Source organism: Amblyomma maculatum, chromosome 11 (genome assembly GCF_055883805.1).
Source record: "Amblyomma maculatum isolate TAMU_Amacu chromosome 11, ASM5588380v1, whole genome shotgun sequence".
Lineage (NCBI taxonomy): Eukaryota > Metazoa > Arthropoda > Arachnida > Ixodida > Ixodidae > Amblyomma > Amblyomma maculatum.
Genome location: NC_139354.1, coordinates 21,564,846 through 21,586,426, shown reverse-complemented (window position 1 = coordinate 21,586,426; position 21,581 = coordinate 21,564,846). Strand labels below are relative to the sequence as shown.

Genomic DNA, 21,581 nt, shown 5'->3' with positions numbered 1-21,581 from the left:
AAAGCGCTGACAAACTTACAGCCTTCCACGCAGATAAGAGTACGTGAAGCGAAGAAAAACGAGGCACTGCAATGATATATTCTTGACAGTGCTGCTCTAATTATGTGGAGTTCTCTTTGCAGCTGCATATGGCAAATCATGTTAATCGGTCACCCCTAGTCATTTCCCTGTACGCTCGTGGTTTTGTTAATCAGCAGATTGGTAGCATTGCTCAGCCTCGTTGGAAAACATTTTACATACATCCGCTGGTTACGATCGGGTCTAAGTGTACACTTTTTGAGTCGATAGCTTAACTAAGCGATCTCCCTGAACATGAATATGAGCTACAAATGAGTCGGAGGTCAAACCACGAAACACTTGTAGTATCGCACCCCATGGTGACAAAGTCAAGGTCAAAGGTCAAAGTGACGAATTGTGACGTCGGCATATGACACGGTGTCACGTAATAGTTGATGTCACATTGTGACTGAGTATATACAGAGGAGTGCCTTTGCTGCAGCATGAAGGACGATGAAAGGGATGCGAATCAAGCTCATCCCTTGTACACACTAGGTTTAACGTAACTAAAGCACCAGCAATTCTTTTAGCTACTCAAAGGGAACCCACACTAAAAAAATTCAGAAACGTCTCTGTGTCAAACATTAAAACGTGATTGGCTTACAAAGAAAATATTCAGCACAAGACAGTTTATACATTTTAAATATTCATTTTCGCTACGTAAAACCCTTACAAACCGGTAGTAGATAGTTTTAAATGTGGGTCCCCTACTGATAATATTGTATAAGGCAATCTCACACTTTCTCACACAATCTCACTCAATTCACTGAAATCCATACTAGTCACATATAATTACATCCGGTCTCATAGTTTCTTGTACATTATCATAACTTATGTAAGATGCTTTATGATAATGATGCGCACTGTATGAGAGTCTATGCGATTAGATGAGATTTTATGAGGTTATTGCCCCGTAGAGCTTCTGGGTTTTCAGTAGGGTCATTAAATATTTAAATTTATCTACTGAAGGCCAAAAGGCTGGTGCTGTCGTGGACGCAAAATACGTTATTTTGCTAGAAATAAATTTCTGAGAGCCAAAAAAAAGCCAAAAAGTAGCCAAAAAATTATATTTGCTTGCTTGCAGATACCAAGCTTGAAATGGAATTGCCCTCAGAAGTTGGGCGTTAATTTTTGGAGAACCGGCATTTTTTTTTTTCTGGTGCCCTAAACCACTAAAGAACTTCCAAACTTTTTTTTTTTTCAAATTCAATTCTGCATATCAATTTCCTCAGCGCATATTATTAAAAATTAACTGGGCACGTTTTAAATTATAAACATTGACCTTCCGACTGGCACCTGATATTCCTCATTGTTGTGGTGATGCTCTAAAGATGAGACAAAGGAAGATTCGTTACGCGAAACAATACTGCGCGGAATATCGATAGGCGTGGTCACAGGCCGCGCAGTGGATTTATCAGCTGCTCTTTTAGGACTAAGATATCGCTGTGCACGATTTAATCATAAGCGAGCGTTGTCATAGTCATGCTTTTGGATTTGGTTTTCGGTCGTGTACGTTACTATACACTGCAGTCTCTATTTGTTATATGACAATCTTGTAATTTTTTTTTTTCGTTTTCAGCAAAACGAGGAACTAGCCCAAACCAAAACACTTGGAGAGGAAATGAAGTTAGCGCCTTACGAGAAGAAGTCAATAACCCTTCCACCCCCTGAACCAAGCTTGCATCTTCCCAAAACGCGACCGCCAGGGCATAAATCAACTCAAAACGGCAGTTTGCCATGCAGAGAACGTTCGGATAGCCAACAAACCCGTTCGCAAAGCCACTTAAATGGTTCAGAGATGTGGCCTGATCTGCACTCTGCACATTTGCCTGTCCACTCCAAAAGTACACAAATTTCAGTTAGGGCACACAGTCAATCGCCATCTGCTAGAAGCGACGTCAAACCCCGCCGCTTCCTTTGGTCGTCATTACTGAAATGAAGAATGGCACTAAAGCCTGGCTATCTGCTCTCCTCTTTGACAGTCATTGTTGCCAGAAATAACATCAGTTGCGACACAATTCACTATGCAACAAAAATAACACTGTCACATATACGTGAAAACCATTTGCGGCTAAAAACGTCGTCGGGGAACGCTAGAGGCACATATGAAGGAGGACAACGCTTGGAAACGTCTGATTTCGCTTCAAGACCACCTAGCTGCAGCCAAATTGCGTACTTCAATATCGAGACGCTGTTCTTTGCGAATTAAACCGAAAAGGAATTTCGCCTATCTGAGAAGCCAGTGCAAGTCGAGAAGTGAAAGCAAAGAAAGCATTTAGAAACAGGCTGTTTCGGTTAAATATCACGGCTGCTAGCTCTTTGCGGCTAGTTCCTTTTTCGGACAGCTGGAGGATGACAAGCTCGCCTTCCTCTGTTGCTAAAAGGAGGAATTGTATGTCGGCGAGCGAGGGGACAGGTGGCGCCAGAGAGGAAAGTGAGTCACAGGCGCAGCCACAAACGCTGCTGGAATGGAACGAAAGCCTTGTCTCTTAAAGGTCACGGAAACATTAGTGAAAACTGTTAATACATTTTTCTTTCATCCAGGGTGTAGCTGATAACCGTACAAAACTTGGAACTGTTTTGCAGTTATGAAATAATGCACCTAATTTTATCAGATAGTGGTAAAGAACATAGATAAGGCGGCAAGTGCCTGGAGAAACATAGAAAGGTAATGCACGCTAGAAACCTATGCGACCTTGGCGAATTTCCGGCTCGAATTAAATACCTCACAACTAGGCCATCCAGTCTGCACACGCATCGCCGAAACCGTCACGAACGTTGTCCTTTGCAACCAGTGATAAATATGCTGTTTGTATAAAAACGGGGCTCTCAAAATAAAAATGCAACGATGTTGCAAAACGAAGATAAATGCCTCTTTCCATTGATTTGGTACTTCGATTGAATGACGAACTGGAAAAGAAAATTTGTGAGAGTTCAAAGCATGAGTTGTGATGAGTGTAGAACATGTCTCGTGTTCAGGCCATTTTGTTCAGCGTGTGTATCTTTAAGACTTTCATGGCGCATCACAAGAAAGGTTGACGCGTAGAAAATACACTTAAACCAATTTCCCCTAGGCGCAAAATGCGTGGGCAATTACAATGGGCACACTTCCCAACGCTCGTCACACTCTTTCACTTAAATTTCCTTCCTTCTGATATTTTATAACGAATCTGCAAGCTTTTGTAGGCACGCCACTATCGACCTACGGCACGTACGAAACTAAATGCGTGGGGCATATTTTTACAGCCCCTCCTCTTCTTTTTTACTAGTGTTAGCTTTCTGGTATAACCAGATCAAACTAATGTCAAGTTTTAACTAGTGCACAATGACACCGATTTTTTGTCAACTTACATGATTAAGTTGCGGCTTTGCAGTAATTGCAATCATTTCTGGTTTAACGTTTTAACCTTTTAAACATATACGTTATTGAATAAAATTTGGCACGTGATTATTTGTGGCCTGCCATACGAAAAAGCTGGAGACGCGGGAGTCGTAATATATTAACACAAAAGAAAACGCACAAAATGAATTGCGGATATTCCAATGCACCTGGGGTATAACGATAAAAATGGGTTAAATCTAGGTGAGAACCTACCCATTATAAAATAGGAGCATCAAAAAGATCACTATGCTTAGCAAGCAGTTAATTTAAAAGCAGAGATATGAAGGGTAATCAGAATTCGTTTGCATGAAATTATGAGGGTTTGCATAGAGGCGTATGCTATAATTTTTGAGAATGTTCGGGCTTTTTGTGGTAGAACGAGAGAAATAAGATAGCTACACGGAATGAAAGAGCACTGAAGAAGGATAGAGGGGGGGGGGGGGGGAGGGGGGGCTTAGTTCGCAGGTCCAGTCAACGTTTCGACAAATCTACTTGTATCCGCCTGGACAGCCCGATCGTCACTGGCGGGGGTTTAAAAACGCTATTGCTTCCGACGAAAAAAAAAAGCTGGGGAGGGGTGAGGGAGGACGGTGAGAGAGAAAGAAGTGAGCAAGGAGTGAATATATTATCCTTGTATTTATGAGCCTTGATTTAGTGATACAGTGGGCTGGAAATGAAAATAAAATATATCACGTGTTTTTGTAGTTCACATTGTAAAAAAAAAAACTGACCCTGTTTCCTGAATGCCTCTTGTACATTGATGCTTCGGAGCACTGACTGAATTCAATTAAACAAACTATTCTGCCATAGACAGACTTTATTTGTGTTGAAATAATTTTGTGGCCTAAACTAAATTTTAAATTTTCATTTATTGGGGACCCAGTAATAACAGGCACATCAGACATTCCTGCTGAAAAACCAAAAGTTCTAAGGGGCAATAACTTCATAAAATCTCATCTAATCGCATAGACTCTCGTACGGTGCACATCATTATCATAAAATATCCTACACAATTTCTGATAATGTACAAGAAACTATGCGAGCTTACGCATTTTTGTGCGACTTGTACGTGATTTCTTATGTGAATTGAGTGAGATTGTGTGAGAAAATTGGGGGTTATTGCCTCATTCAATTTTTTTCAGTAGGGATGGACAGCGTTTAATACTGTCTTCGAGAATCAATTTTTTCCATAGCGACTCTGCTCCCGTTGTAAGTTGTATATAGCTGAACATTTTCCTTATGAAGTATTTGCATCCTTAAGCACCCTGTGTCAGGAGTTAATTTTATCCCATAAGCAGGAATAACAACTTGGATGCGCGCAAAATCTATTAGGTATGTGTAAGTCATGACACAATTTGCATGGCTCTATAACAAGAAATGGTCGGCTTGGAATAGCGGCTATAAAATGCATTCAAGCCTAAGCTTAATATCATCAAAAGAATGACATAGATTCATCTGGCACAGCACCTGGTTAACTAGAGAGAGATAGGAGAGGTATCTACCTTACACTTGAGTATAGACCGGCTGATAAGGATAAGGACAAATCCTAACCAAAATTCTGTCAGTGGCAGTAGAGATTAAGCAGTGCGGCTGGACCTCGAAATTGCCGTGCAAGCATAACATCCCTACTGAAAAAACTAAGGGGCAGTAATCTCACATTTTCTCACACAATCTCACTCAATCCACATAAGAAATCGCGTACAAGTCGCATATAATTGCATAAGTTCTCATAGTCTCTTGTACATTATCATAAATTATGTACGATATTTTATGATAAAGATGGGCACCGTATGAGACTATGCGATTTAATGAGATTTTATAAGGATATTGCCCCGTAGAACTTTTGATTTTTCAGTAGGGATTTGGTGAATAATCTCGTGTTAATAGTGGCATATATTGCAAGATTACAATTAGGAACAAATAAAAGCAGATTTGTGTAACAAAATGGTTTCTTAATGCAATATGCACAGGTAAAGAGCAGTTTGAGCATGTCGCTTAGTTCAGAACGATATTCTTGCCGCAGAACACCAATGCTGCGGGTGCGGGGACCAACAAGGCATCCAGGAGGCTAGCAGACACCGAGAGATCTGAAGTGCAGGGATTGAAAGGCGCTACACGTGAACTTCAGCACAAGAATATTGCGCTGCCAACACTGCCTACCCTCGATTTGTCAAAGCAAGATATAAAAACCTGGCGCGATCATCTTCTACAGTGGTTAACGAATCACGGAGTCACAGACAACCATCAAAGATACCAGCTTTTATGGTCGGCAATAACCCCAGAAGTCCGCTGCCAACTGCCAGAAATTCCGGTATCACTTCCGCGGGATCGTGCTTTTGAACGCCTGCTTAAGAACATATTTGAGTTGAGCAAAGATGCACGCCAAAGCGGCAGTGATTGCTATTTCGCCAATTTGTTTCGAGACATGAAAGGCATATTTAAGAGTTCAACTAAAAAAAGAACGCATTTTGAGTGCGATGCAAGTTATCACGCAGAATACAATTCGTTTGTTTAGAGAAAAATCTCATTCTTAGCTCAACATCAGTTCCCAAATACTAACTTTTGTTATCTCGCAAGTCACCGTTCACCTACATCAAACACGTCTGCTCTTTAGCGGGGATAAATTCATAGAATTCCTTCGTTTCGTCTGTATGATGAACAAATTGAGCAATTATAATAAAACACAGGAGGATCAAGCTTTGGAATAGTTTTGATAAATGTCAGCATGCCTCCGTACGTGTATTAGGAAGACACTATCACTGCGTTGGAGTTAAGGAAAATGTTTTGTTTTATGAATGATGGTCTTTCATGGAAAGGTTATCAGACGTAATTCTCCAATAAACGTTCAAGCTCGAAGTTCTGGTGCAGCTTTCTTATCTCTCACTGAACTTAACTGACCCAATAACCCACGTTCTGCTCTGCGGTGTACAGAATTTCTTTTCTGTGCAGCGAATGGCAAAAATACACTTCGGGAATTCGAGTAGCCACCTGTAACTACACTATACGTTTTGAGTACCTACTTAAACATTACTGTGTAATGTAAATTTATATTGAATCTTAGTATCCAGTGAACAGATCTTACGTCACTCCGTCTGAAAGTCTTGCAGCATTGTGAAAATTGTAGACACGATTTAAAACATCATGTTCATCAATGCGGAAACAAGTAAAGGGAGGTGAGGTAAAAATGTTCGCGTTAATGCTGGCTAGCAAGATTTTGTAATTATTGAATAATTCTAAATGCCTTTCACTTAAAGAAAAAGCTTGTTCGGCAGTACTTACTTTTGCTAATTGTTCACAGTGTTACCGGCGGTGCTCGGAAACACTCCGCTTTTCGCTGAATAGTTCCAGTAGGCTTCAAACAATTTATATTTCCACACGAACAAGAGGCAACGCAAGTTTGCAAATATTAATGCTGGTGTTTACTTTCTTTATATATATTTAACGTAGGTTGTTTAAACTTTCCTGTGAATAAAATATTTTTCTAATAAAAGCTTGTCTTATAACTTAATATCTAAGCGCAAAGTTTCCCTCTGCACACTAAGTAACTTTCGCAACAACCACTTACATTTTGTTCTGAAAACCTTAGTATTGACAGTTGATTCTCAATGTACAACCCTGCTGTGTAATACGGCGGTGCTCTAGCTGTGCTCACCATTCCCGCCATTCTTGTACAATGTGAAGTCACAAGCTAGAATCGTCGAGTTTCCCATCATCCCTATTTCCCATCATATCGCTCTTTGTGCAGATGATAGCAGGAACCGCATGACAGTTGATCTTGAGGGTTTTGAGCGGCATGAAAAAAAAGCTAAAAAGGCGTTGTTCTAAATTCATAGTTTTTTTGCTTCCGGGACATTGGTCGGTGGCATTCTACCCGTTGCATCAAGAGGTCAAAGTTCACGCTTGGTTAACTAGAAACTCTTAATGCTGATGTTCACTCGTTAGCGTTAAATGCCCTAATCTCCAGAAATCCCGGTTTGTCGGTGCTTCTGGCCTTGTCGGCATCACGTCGGCACTGCTATCGAAAAAAAAGGGTGGAGCTTTCAACTCACTTAAACCTGATTATACGAGTGAATGTTTTGTATACTTAATATTTTTTTGAACGGCTCTTCGCCTTTGACGGGCTTCCGCACATGGTGTGCCTCGCGTTTTGCCGCCATTGTGGTCTCTGCCGCTCAGAGGTTGCAGCTGACATTCTATCATGGTCTCGTTCCCCTCACTATCATCGCACAGCACATGGACGTATTTGCGTTTCTCGTTTAGACGGAAACGAGATGCAGAGGCGTCCGTGTGCTCTGCGATGTCATTCCATGTTAAAGATTCTATGTGATCTAAACTACTCCGTAGCCTTCCACTACGTCTTCTGTTTCTCTCTTCTTTCCATACTAACTTCCTCCCTTCCCTTACTGTGCGGTTTGGGCGTCCAGAAAAGTGTGACGGGCACTAGGTTTTTTATAATTCAATTTGAACTATACATGACATACATAATTAGTGTGCTTCGTTTGAACTTGCTTTGGTTTTAAGGTCAATGAGTCGGAGCCATTCAAGATTCTCAGTCTTATATGGAATAGAAATATTCTACTCTCAAATATCGGGGTCAGCTCTAGCATAAATGGCAGGTGACATTGGCGTGAACTGACTGATTGTCGGGATGTGTGACGCCGGAAGAGCACGCGTCATGACCGATTTGACAGAATCTACCAATTCAGCCTTCGCCTTTGAGATTGGAGGTTGAGATCGAAATTCAGCCTCACATACCAAGTCAGACAGGCTGGCGCTGGGACACTTAGGCAAGTTCATACGGCATGGCTAAAGCGGGGATATATAAGTGGGGCTACCTTTCACGTAATGTAGTATTGTTCGACTCTAAGCATTATAATGAGCATGTGCGGACTAATTAGTGGAAGCGGAAATGAGAAGTTCCAGAGAGTACCAAAATGCATGTACGCCAAAGGAGAACCTTCAACGAGAGCCGGCCAACGGGATCTATTAACGCTTTCGCTTCACGCTCTTAAAGGGCCTCTGAAAATCTAATTGCAGTCAATTTTTCAATGCAAAAATTCGTAGAGGGCACAATTGTTAGTATCCGAGTCAAATTGAAAGTTTGGTGTAGAGCCGGTACTTCACAAGTAATTTTTAAGTAGTTCTCCTGGCTACCACTGACAACCAATTCGCGTGGTACATCGTTGTGTGCAAACCTTCATAATGACGTCCTGTGGCTTGCTTGGTGCGCCCACTCAGTGGACACACTCAATTTGGGTGGGACGGTGATCGTCGGGCGCTCTCGCGGCTTCTTATTCTTTTTGAATCGAAAGCTTCATTAGCCCACTTCGGACCAAGGTCAAAATTTGCTCACGTTTAACCTTCAGTGAGCCAGAGGACCATGGATGGATGGATGGGTGGATGGGTGGATGGGTGGATGGATGGATGGATGGATGGATGGATGGATGGATGGATGGATGGATGGACGGACGGACGGACGGACGGACGGACGGGCGGACGGGCGGACGGGCGGACGGGCGGACGGGCGGACGGGCGGACGGGCGGACGGATGGATGGATGGACGGATGGACGGACGGATGGACGGGCGGACGGACGGGCGGACGGACGGACGGACGGGCGGACGGACGGGCGGACGGACGGGCGGACGGACGGATGGATGGATGGATGGATGGATGGATGGATGGATGGATGGATGGATGGATGGATGGATGGATGGATGGATGGATGGATGGATGGATGGATGGATGGATGGATGGATGGATGGATGGATGGATGGATGGATGGACAGATGGATATTCCATCCATCCATGGATGGATGGAATATAGGAGCGTCCCCTTTGAAGCGGGGTGGTAGCACCACACATGTGGCGTCACGCCTCGTTTGATTTAAAGTGCGTCTATGAGCAAATACAATATTGATACTTTAAAGAAAGTAACTTCCTTCAGTGGGTATCGAACCACTATCTCTCCGGTTCCCAACCGAGAGCGCAAACCAGCACACCACGCCTGGCTTATGAGAAACATGGTAATTCTCCTTGTCTAGCGTAATTAATGGTTGGTTGGTTGGTTTGTGGGGTTTAACGTCCCAAAGCAACTCAGGCTATGAGAGACGCCGTAGTGGAGGACTCCGGAAATTTCGACCACCTGGGGTTCTTTAACGTGCACTGACATCGCACAGCACATGATTGAAGAGATGGCATTGCCAGTGTGGTTAGTGATAATTATGATAGTAGCAATAATATGACGTTGCGCAGCTAATGATAACAGTACTTATGGTAGTAGCGATGACAGTTACGGTGCGTTTAGTTGATAATGATTATAGTAGTTATGGTGATGATGATTACGAGTAACGTGAAACAAGACTAAGCCTTACGAAGCTTTCGCTTCCGGTGGGTTTAGTCCTCTTAAACAACATCCATTTTTTCCTCGCGCTTCGGAGGGAGCTGATATGAGAGGGGAGGGGAGGAGCATCATTTTCGATTGCCCATATAGTCGATTTTAATGAAGCTATTATAAATAATTAGTGTTGTGGGGAAGATTGATGGGATACCTATTGGTCGTAGTAGTAGTTTGTAGTTTTCGTTAAAGCCCCTTTAAAAGCAAATCTTCATTATCCCTACGATTTCTTATGTCTAATTGAAAAACCCGTGTAGTCACTGGGAATATCAGGGATTCTGCGACAGAATCTCTTATGTGCATTCCAGCAGCACCTATATTTAGTGAGACAATTATTATGTGGAATAATATTAATGGATGCGTGCTCTCTTTATCACTGATACGGGCCGAACTGAGCTATTTATAGAGGGCTTTAACCAAGGTACCTAGTTGCGTATGTAGGCAAAGCTGATGCTTTAATACCAGCGTATAAATTAGCATTCATTATATACATTGTTTAAGTGTATAGAGCAGCGAAGCAGTGTAGCGACCTTTGTTCTTTCTCTTGGGTTCTGAACTCCCCGCGTTCAGATGCAATACGATATACTCTTGGGTTCTCAAAACCATATTATTTGAGCTCATTTTATTGTCTTGTAGAAGTTATTTTTTATGAAGAGCACAATTAGTTGAATTACCTAAAAACTCGCCTAACAATTGTCGCCACAATAGTTTTTTCCTTATACTGCCTAGTGGCGACAAAAGGAAAGCAAACTACTTTTATTTGATGCCGTCACTCAGTTAAGGCTGACTACAGTCTATTTAGAGAGAAAATGTGAAATAGAAAAATACCTTAAGGGGAATAAATAATCTGGACTGCTTGCTAGCAGTGAAATGAGAAATTGCCTTGGCAATATCAAGCAGCATAAGTGTCTTTTAAATTATTTCCTTAATAGATCTCATTGAAGCGAATAAGATGTTTCGCAGTTTTCCCTTAGAGTTTCTTACTCATCAATAAGGAAGTTGGCGGCATGAAGGAATAAGCCCGAGCGAGAAGATACTCGTCGTCTGGAGAAGAGGAGCTCTAAGGCATTTTATATCATTTTTGACGATAGCGCTAATTAGCGATGATATTTCGATCTACAGAATGGTGCTAGGCTCCACGATATTGCCACACCGCTGACCATCTTCTGGCGCCACCAAGTGGCCGAATGGCTTGGCACGTGGCTAAGCGTCATCCTCGTCTCTCTCGAGTTTTCGCTTGATTAAAAAGGGCCAGCTCGGTTGTTGTGCTGCTTGCTACGTGTGTTGGTGACATTTGGTGGATTGTGCAGGATAAGATCCCATGTACGTTGCCCCCGAAGACGTCAGTGACGCTGCTCATCAACGCGTGGACGCGACTCCTGTCCATAAAGCCAGCCGTCGCCTGCGAGGCCTACAACCGGAGTTTGAACCGCTGTCCACCCCGCTACGAACCATGACATCCACGACGAGCAGCCAGACAAGCCAGCCTTCCAGCAACGCCCCACCGTTCGTCCTTCTCGCACCGCGATCACCGCCATCATTTCATGGTGACCGGTTAAAGGATGTGGAAGACTGGTTGGCCAGTTTTGACCGTGTGGCTGCATTTAACCAATGGGACAACGAGCGGAAGCTAATGAATGTGTACTTCGCGCTGCAAGACTCGGCCAAGACGTTGTTCGAGAACCACGAGGCGTCCTTTGTCAACTGGGAAGCCTTTCGCCGTGAGTTACTTACAACATTCAGCTCGAGTGCACGCAAAGTGCAGAGATTGCAATTCGTTCAAGGCCTCAACAGTCAAATGAGAGTGTGGCCATGTTTGTCGAGGACATGATGCGGCTTTTCAATCGGGCCGACCCTACCATGCCTGGGGCAACGAAGGTACGGCACCTCATGTGCGGGGTGAAGGAGCAGTTGTTCGCTGGCCTCATTCGCGACCCCCCAAGAACTGTCGCAGATTTCGCGAGAGAAGCTACCAGCATGGAACGTTCCCTGCAGGAACGGAGTACCCAATACGGCCGCCAGGCAAGCGTAGCGGCCACACCCTGCTGCGCGTCCGTGCCAGCAGCCAGCGACGAGGCATTGCGGGAGCTTGTGAGGAGCATTGTCCGCGAAGAGCTAAAAAACCTCCACTTGAATGCTCCCTCTGCAAATAATTATTCTACCGTGGACGTCATCCGTGATGAAATTCGGCGAGCGGTGCAGCCACCACCACCACCAGCACCACAACCGGAGCCACGCATCATGACTTATAGTGATGTCTTACGTCGACCTGCTCCCGAGCCAAATCCATTCCGTCCCGTTGTCGGACCACCGCCTCGCTACATGCGCCCCGTCGAGCAGCAACAAGATCTGCGCCCCGTCGAGCCACAGCAATACCAGCGTCCCGCTATCAGCAAGGCGCACTTGTGGCGCACACCCAACAGACGACCGCTCTGTTATCACTGCGGCGAACCTGGTCACATTCTTCGCAATTGCCCATACCGGAGAATAGGCTATAGAGGATTTCCACCAAACGCGCCTCGACCCCGCTATGGCGAAAGACCACAGGAGATTGAGGAGTACCTGGCCGCTAACGAGATGCAGCCAACGTCACCACAACGGCGGTCGCGATCGACATCTCCGAAGCGTTTTGCTTCGCCCAGTCGGCACTCTTCCTCTGGGCAATTCACAGGCACGTCCCCTAACCGGGAAAACTAAACACGGCGACCTCCGGGGGTGGGGCCGCCGCTACGTTTCAGATTAAACAGCCTCCACCCGACGATTTGACGCGACGGCCCGAGCGGCGACGACCCGATCCGATGAACTTACTGACGTGCTGCGAATGCATTGTTTCCGGGGAAATTTTTGTAACCGCCGACAGTTGTGATGTGACCGCACTTGTAGATACCGGCGCCGATTTCTCCGTCATGAGCAGCCAGCTAGCCACGGCACTCCGTAAGGTTCTGACGCCTTGGTATGGGCCAATGATGCGTACCGCCGGTGGTCATGTAATGACGCCGATTGGCATGTGCACTTGCCGCATAGAGATCTGCGGTTTTACTTTCACTGGCACATTTGCCGTATTACAAGAGTGCTGCAAAGATCTGATTCTCGGCATGGATTTTCTTCAAGAGTATGGTGCGGTTATAGACCTTCGGGAGCAGCTCATGGTATCGTTTTCAACGAAGCGAGCCGTTGATAGCAACACGGACTTCCAGAAAACGATGTTGCGCGTCTGTGACGACCACATAACGATCCCTCCGCGTGCGAGCAAGTTCGTCACAGTCGAATGTGATCATAGCACCGGCACGAGTGGCATTGCTGAAGCTAACATGTCACTGCTTCTAACTCGACAAGTTTGTGTAGCTCGGGGCCTTGTCGAACTTGTCCGTGGCCAAGCCAACGTGCTAGTGACAAACTTCACATGTGAACCCCAACATTTGACGGCGAACACGGCGGTCGCTTATTTTGAAGAACTTGGAGAATGTACAGGCCAGTACGCTTTAACCAACACGTCAGACCCCGACAATGCGACGCCTACAGCCATTCAGACTGATGTGAACCCGCACCTCTCGCCCAGTGAGAAACGCTGCATAGAGAATCCTGTCGATTCATTCCGAGATTATTTTGCATCAACCTCCAAGGTCCGACAGACGCCACTAACGAAGCACCGAATTATAGTTGCCGATGACCAACGTCCACTATGTCAGCGTCGTTACCGGGTGTCTCCAAAAGAACGTGATGCCATCCGCCGCCAAGTAACAGAAATGCTCCAGGACGACGTTATCCAACCGTCGACGAGCCCCTGGTCTTCGCCTGTTGTCCTCGTCACAAAGAAGGATGGAACCTTGAGGTTTTGCGTGGATTACAGACGCCTCAACAACGTCACGAAAAAGGATGTGTACCCCCTGCCACGCATAGACGATTCCCTCGATCGTCTTCGTCATGCACTTACTTTTCGTCCCTTGACCTCCGCAGTGGATATTGGCAAATAGAGGTTGACAAGCGAGACCGTGAGAAGACCGCTTTTATTACGCCAGACGGTTTGTATGAATTTAAAGTGCTCCCGTTTGGCCTTTGTTCGGCCCCTGCCACATTTCAGCGAATGATGGACACTGTACTCTCTGGTCTGAAGTGGCAGTCATGCCTCGTATATCTCGACGACGTTGTGATTTTCTCGGACACGTTCGACGAGCACCTGAAACGTTTGCGCGCTGTCTTCGAGGCCATCCGATCTGCCGGTCTCTCTCTAAAACCCGAAAAATGCCACTTTGCTTTTAACGAGCTGAAATTTCTCGGCCACATTGTCAGCGCTCGAGGTGTTAGCCCAGACCCAGAGAAGACGGCCGCTGTCTCTTCATTCCCCAAACCAGCGGATAAACGAAGCTTGCGTCGATTTCTCGGCCTCTGCGCGTACTATCGTCGCTTTGTTAACAATTTCTCCAAGATCGCTGAGCCTCTGACCCGCCTGACAAAAGACGCCGAGCCGTTCTTTTGGGGCCCCGACCAGGAAAACGCTTTCACGGAACTCAAGTCCCGTCTCCAATGTACGCCAATACTTGGCCACTTCGACGAAGAGGCCGACACGGAACTACACACGGATGCCAGTAACGTTGGCCTCGGTGCGGTCCTTGTTCAGTGGCAGGACGGTGCAGAACGTGTCATTGCTTACGCCAGTCGCACTTTGTCCCGTTCCGAAGTTAATTATTCAACTGTCGAAAAGGAGTGCCTCGCTGTTGTGTGGGCAGTCATGAAATTTCGTCCGTATTTGTACGGTCGTCCGTTTCGTGTCGTGAGCGACCATCACTCTCTGTGTTGGCTGGCAAACCTGAAAGATCAATCGGGTCGGCTTGCTCGATGGAGCCTTCGGTTGCAAGAATTTGACGTTACAATCGTGCACAAGTCCGGCAAGAAACACAGTGATGCTGACTGTCTGTCCCGCGCCCCTACTCCCTGCCACGCGCACGGCTCCGACGACGATTCCGTTTTCCTTGGTGTTATCGCGACGTCCACCTTATCCCGAAAGCAGCGGGCTGACTCTGAACTTTTACCCCTCATTGAATACCTGGAAGGAACTGTGTCATCTCCTCCTCAGCTCTTCAGGCGCGGACTGTCGTCATTTCGCCTGCGTGATGGTGTGCTCTACAAGAACTACGGTCCAACAGAAACTGCTTACCTGCTTGTAGTACCCACAACGCTACATGACGAAGTTCTTCGTGCGTGCCACGATGACCTTTCTTCCGGCCATCTCGGGTTTTCTCGCACATTGGCACGGATACGCCGAAAGTACTACTGGCCCAGGCTAGCTGCCATTGTGCACCACTACGTCCGTACCTGCCGTGAGTGCCAGCGGCGGAAAACACCACCCATTAAACGAGCTGGGCTCTTACAGCCTATCGATCCCCCGAAATTCCCATTTCAACAGGTCGGCATGGACTTACTGGGCCCATTTCCGAAGTCCTACATGGGTAACAGATATATAGCAGTTGCCACTGACTACCTTAGCCGCTACTGTGAGACCAAGGCCATTCCACGTGGTACCGCAGATGAAGTTGCGCATTTCTTCATTCACAGCATTGTACTCCGTCATGGTGCGCCAACAGTCGTCTTAACTGACAGAGGAACCTCGTTTACGTCGGCACTCACGAGTGAGGTACTTCGACTCAGTGGCACCACCCACCGCAAGACAACAGCATATCATCCTCAAACTAATGGACTGACTGAGCGGCTTAACAAGACAATTGCCGATATGATTTCTATGTATGTAGACGATGATCATGGGAACTGGGACCGGATTCTGCCGTACATCACGTTCGCATACAACACTGCACTCCAGGAAACAACACGCTTCACTCCATTTCATTTGGTTCATGGACGCGAGCCCTTGACTATGCTGGATGCCATGCTTCTTCCAGATTCTGCTCCCTACACTGTCGTTGGGGCTGACGAATTTATTCGTGACGCAGAAGCTGCACGCCAGCTTGCCCGACAGCGAATTCGGCACCAACAAGTACACGACGCCCAGCGCTACAACCTGCGACACCGAGAGGTGACTTACACGCCCGGCGACCGAGTCTGGGTATGGAGCCCAATACGGTTGCGAGGGCGCTCTGAAAAGCTTCTGCGGCGATACTTTGGACCTTACGAGGTGCTCCGCCGCCTCAGCGCGGTGAACTACGAGGTGCTACCACAAGGCACTGTACGCTCCTCTCGGCAGCCGAAATCTGAAATAGTTCACGTTGCCAGAATGAAGCCCTATTACAATCGGTAAAGCAATTCAGGATCCAAACCAGAGCCAGAGACTTTCCCGTATTACTCGCCCCGCTTTTCGACTATTCCCCTACGCTTGCGGCATCGGGTCGATGCCCCTTGGAAGGGGGGCAATGCCACACCGCTGACCATCTTCTGGCGCCACCAAGTGGCCGAATGGCTTGGCACGTGGCTAAGCGTCATCCTCGTCTCTCTCGAGTTTTCGCTTGATTAAAAAGAGCCAGCTCGGTTGTTGTGCTGCTTGCTACGTGTGTTGGTGACAATATATGTTATTCAGCATTATACGGAGACTACAAACAATCACATGTCCTACACACTGTCAGCTGTCTATTAAAATATCCGCGGAAGTCAATTTTATTCTATAAAGATTTTCCTGGATCATTATTACAGGCTGTAATCATGGCCAGGCAAGCATATTTAGAGCGCTCCTAGTTAGCTAAATAGGAAATATGAATTGCATAATATTTTATTAGACAAATTTAGAGAAAAGAACTCAAAGCAGACTTTTGAAGAAAGATTCTAGAACCGTACCAATCCGTTCCGCCTCGGCAGTGTAGCGCAGTGGTTAGGGGGCTCGACTGAGGTACGCAATAGTGCGGGATCAAATTCTGGCCGCGTCGCTCGCTTTTCGATGTAGGCGAAATGCAAGGCACCCGTGTTGTGCGATGTCAGTTACTGAAACATAAATTGTCGAATATTTGAGAAGCTCTCCACTACGGGTTTCCCATATCCTGAGCCGCTTTGGGATGTTAAACCCCATAAACCATTCCGTTCCAAGCCGTACGAAAGACGGTCTTTCCAAATCACTACATTTCAGCACTGGCATTTATAGGCAATATAAAGGGCCTCATGGAATTAGTGTTCGCACAAGCTCCCTGATGCGTTTTGTCTCGAAATTCCTTCCAGCAATCTGCAGCCCGTCTGTGTTATTTTCTTTGAAAGCTGTATGAAGGTATACCATGTGCAAACTATGTCGGCCCTACTTCTCCACTCTTAATAAAAATGACGCCTCAGAGACTACGCACTTTGAGGCATGAGGTGAACTTCTACTCTCGTAAGATTTTGAAACTTATTGGGCGCATTCCAAAGAAACCTGCTGGAGTCAAACTCTCATTTGAGACCAATTACATATGCCACTGCAATATTTGCTTATAGAAAATGTAATTGCATGAGACTAATTTTGGTGGTCACTAAAGCAAAATAACTCCACTGCATTGAGCTATACTTCGCGGATGTGAAAATATGGGCAAAATATACACTCGTGTACTAAACAAGAATGATTTTTGCCAAAGAAGTTCTGAAAGAAAAGTCCAAAACTGACAGACGATGCAAGATGAAAATAAACTTCTTGTAAGTAAACACTGCTTAGAGCGTCTAAACTAGAGCGTGGTCAGATTATCGACTTACAATGTTTCTTTAGACACCAGTGAAAATCCTTTGAAGAAACAAACAGTGAAATAAATCTAATTGGCAGAATTTTGATTAGTTGTAGCGAATATTTGCTGCTAATCAAAGTGTAGTGAACGCATCGTCCTTAAAAACAGCCAGATGTAAAATCTCTTCTTTAAGGATAACCTAACCGTAACTCAGTGAAACCTTTATTCTGTTTTTCTTTCTTGAGAATTTAAATCTCAGAAATCATTAAGCATCGATGTGTCTACGTACGTTGTAAAGCTCGGAAGTGTGCATAGAAACTTCACGCTTGCTGGACAAAAGACAATGTGAACATCGGTAGTTTTCGGGATATGTTCACTGGAGGACTGTGAGTTTCTAACTGATCTGCAAGTATAAAACATCGGCATCGGCCACATCCGCGCTGTCGCAACACTCTTATCAGCCACCAGAAGTCTTGCCAGCACTATCTGCTTAGTATATTCTAGTGCTCCCACATTTCCGCAAAAAAACTCTTAATACGGTGACGTACAAAGCTTTGGGGCAACTTGCAATGTTATCAACTTGTTGCTCGAACATGGCTGACGTCTTCAAAGCGTCATTGCCTCCGTCCCGGGACTGCTGCTGAGGTAGTTGACGGGCTATATGAAGTACACAACCTTAGGCCTTTTTTTATATTTGCATCACTTTACAAACATATACTTCGAAATCACACGCAGTGGTTCTTTCAAGGCAGTGATCTGTTCAAGCTAGAAGTGGACGACCTTGTAGCTCCAGCTTCGTGGGGGTGTGCCGGGTTTTGATCTCGGTGTCTCCGTAACTCACAACTTGCTAGTAGAACGAGTGTCGGTGAAATTGAAACCTCCCGTTTGTGGTGTCTTTGGCATATATGAGCATTTTTGAAGAGTCTATAATGTTTTCATCTTTCCAATCAAACGTGGATATTCACGATGGTACGTACCCTAAAACGATTCTTGTACCTATCGCCCCTGGGTGAAATAGAGAAGGCAGTGCAACTGCAGTCAGCGTTTGTGATGTAGCTATTGAAAAAGCACTAATGCCCTAGTGAAAAAAGCCGTATGAGTCACAATAACATCATACAGATTTCTCATGCTAAACACATACAAATGTCATACAATCTCATATATTTCTCATAGGTTGAATCAGATTTGTATGAGATGATATATGATTTGTATGAGTCTAGTATGAGATTAGTATGAGAATTTGTATGAGGTTATTGTGATTCATAGGGTTTTTTCACTAGGGATGCCCACGTGGCATATTTGATAAGGTGTCATAGGTGGTGTTTGATAAGGCACCAGAAGCGCGGGTGATGTATAAGCTTTCGATGTTCCCACCTGGTGTTTTCAAGGAGCCCGCCCACCCAAGAGTTTCAGGTGGAAGCAATTTAAGGCTCAGCCGCAGTGTTGCCCATGCAACAAATATTTGTCTGAACTGTAAATAGGCTCGTTTTCCCGGAATATTATTAAAGCCAACAGAACGGTTTCTTGCGTTCAGAGCAGCGCAGTGTCCAATTAATCCTTCTCGAAGAGGCCACTTATCTCTCGTGGTCTTCATATGACTGCATAAAACATTTAACCTGATCTGAAAGTTCATTTACTTATACCTATAGACTCTCTCCTTGCCTGAGAAAAGCTTGTTATTATGCTCAGTTGCCACAGTAAAAGCGTGCGATCGAAGTAAACAATATCGACATTGTCCCACAATGGCATCTAGAATAAAACAAGCAAAGACTGATTTGGTCAATCTGGTCATTTTCAGATATATACACCACATTTTCCAGCACGTCACACCGGCTTCAATTCAATGTTTTCAACATTAACTCCTTCATACAGCCTACCCAGGTCCACACTAGTATCCTGTGCGGAGAACACATCGAGGAACGCTTGTATCGGAGTATGTATGGCATGTTTACAGTTTCAATATAGTACACAACTATAAAATAAAGCACAGTGGTCCAAAATATTGAGCACTATCTGAGTACAAGAGAGACAGTTCAGCTGCAGGAAATTATACAGTCATTTTGAGTATAATTACCGTACCTTTACGTATTAAGTGCTGAATATGCACCAATGAATTCAATGGTTTCAAGCTGGCATTTCCAGAGCCCTAAATTATTTCGAAGGCTACTTCGTTCACAACTTGCATCCTTCTAAACGTTTTCTCATAATTTACGCTTAGATCAGTCACCCAAAAAATCAAGAGCACATTCGCGGAATTATTCTAAGCTCCTTTACTATCGGGGCTTCCAGAATAGCTTTATATTTATCAGTTTGGACTAGACTAACGGGGCTAACTCCTACGTTCAATAATGTGATAGATTAGAGGGCTGCTGTATAGTGCTTCTCCAATTTCAAATACGAATTTCCTTCTTTCCAGCATTAGCAAGATGAGCTGGTTAAGTTAGATGAATGGCTCCTTATTTTGCACAGTATTAAGTCATGCTGCTTGTTGATTATCGTTGCATCTCTGTATAATGTAAGAAAACTGTCAGTGACTGTGATTACGCAGTGTTAACAGAAGGTCTACAAGCGTGCCGTGTTCGAGTCCTACCATAGCCTCCGCAACTAGTAACATTTCTCGCTCTCTAGTTTTCTCCGCAGGTGCAGGTTCTGCATATTAATGACGTCATTTGCATCAAAGTTTGCCGCTTTTGTTGGCGTGTTCAAAACATCTTGTTTAAAAGCAATGCTTCTCATGAAATTTTAAACGTCGTCTTCATTTGGACGGTTTGTTTTTTACTCAGCTGATAGGTGAACAATATGCTGGCATTTGGCCTAGTTTTCTCAACTTTTTTTTTTTGTTCTAGTCGCAGGTAGCACCACTGACACCCAGTCTATCATTCGCCTGGCATCAGGGGTGGCCTTGGTGGCTTCAGCCTGCTGTATCTACTAGTCGCTGCGCTTTCCGTGTCGCAAGGGCCGCTCTCAACCTCGGCCTCGTGCCGGCAGTGGCCATCTGTAGAAAAATTAAGAATGCAGTTAGAAGTCGCATACGTGTCTTCCAAAGATACACTCTTCAATCTCGGTTCTCAATGCCTGGCGAAAGAAAGCGCCCTCAGCGGCGCAGGCAATGGTATTAGCCTCTACTGACCGCATCACTTTTCCCTGTTTAACTTATACACCACCGCCTACGTATTTAATTTCTTGAAGGTGATCATAGTGCCCTCTTGAATTCCTGGTATTTTAGCAGTATTGCAGTAAAGCTTGCAGAAACTACGATTAAAAAAGCATTTGCTTTACAGGGACACGTAACAGGATACCTGGATTTTCTATGCGACTTCGATATTCGCGTACCATGCTTCCATCAAGTAAAACGTGCCTGATTATATACGACACTAAATTTAAAAGCATTATAGCGTTTTCGGAAAGTCACCATCTTCGCTCTTTGAAACATTTGCTATGTACGCCTTATTTCTAACACTCAACGATGGCTGACGCTGTCTTCTTCGCATAGGAAACGATAGTTTCAGTGAAAATATCGCCGTCTTTCTTGTCAATAATTCATTATTTTAAGCGGTCAGCATCAATACCCTTGAAGCGTCCTCATCGGCCTTCCCAGAATTCCTCGAGCAGAGGATTATAATTATAATCCAAGAGGAATATTGTGAACGTAAAAAAGCTGCTTGCAATTATGCACCAAAAGTATTTCTGAACTAACATGAGTCAGTAAATGCTTTCCTGCTAAGTAGAATAAAGTGGATTACACTCTTTGTAACGAATTGCTTTTGTAACATTTTTTCTTAAATATGTTTTGAAAACTGTAATTACTGCATTGGTAATATCTGCACACGTTGACAATAAAGAAAGCCAAGTATTTCTGTCTCTGTTTTTTTTTTTCGCAGTAAGCCCTGAATTTGTATCAGAGAAGCTTGATCACAAGACACCAGACAAGAGTCACATGCACCCTCACGTATGTACTAATGCGGAACAAGCCCCGGTGCTGACATCCTGGTTATGCTTTACAAAGAGAGCATTAGGCGCTTTCTCATACCCACGCTAGCAGGAGTTCCAGGAGAATTTCCTACAACGGAAGGAAGACTCCAGAATTCCCCTCGAAATGGTCCAGTAATGCGTGGGCATCC

At 44.9% G+C, this 21,581-nt stretch overlaps 1 protein-coding gene across 7 annotated transcripts in view; it reads left to right on the top strand.

Moving 5' to 3' along the window:
- The window catches only part of LOC146173073 (uncharacterized), a 43,031-nt gene extending 21,716 nt beyond the window's left edge, over positions 1 to 21,315 (top strand). For 2 of the 7 annotated variants that reach the window (XM_084584196.1, XM_084584197.1), the window contains exon 8: positions 5,463 to 6,920. In XM_084584196.1, coding sequence (XP_084440322.1) covers positions 5,463 to 5,954 — 492 coding nt within the window. In that variant the 3' untranslated portion in view covers positions 5,955 to 6,920. Of the gene's footprint in view, positions 1 to 1,636; positions 2,927 to 5,462; positions 6,925 to 19,258; positions 19,394 to 20,306 lie in introns of those variants that run through there. The other 5 variants (XM_084584198.1, XM_084584201.1, XM_084584200.1 and 2 more) reach the window with 5 other exon arrangements.
- The last annotated feature ends 266 nt before the right edge of the window (positions 21,316 to 21,581 follow it).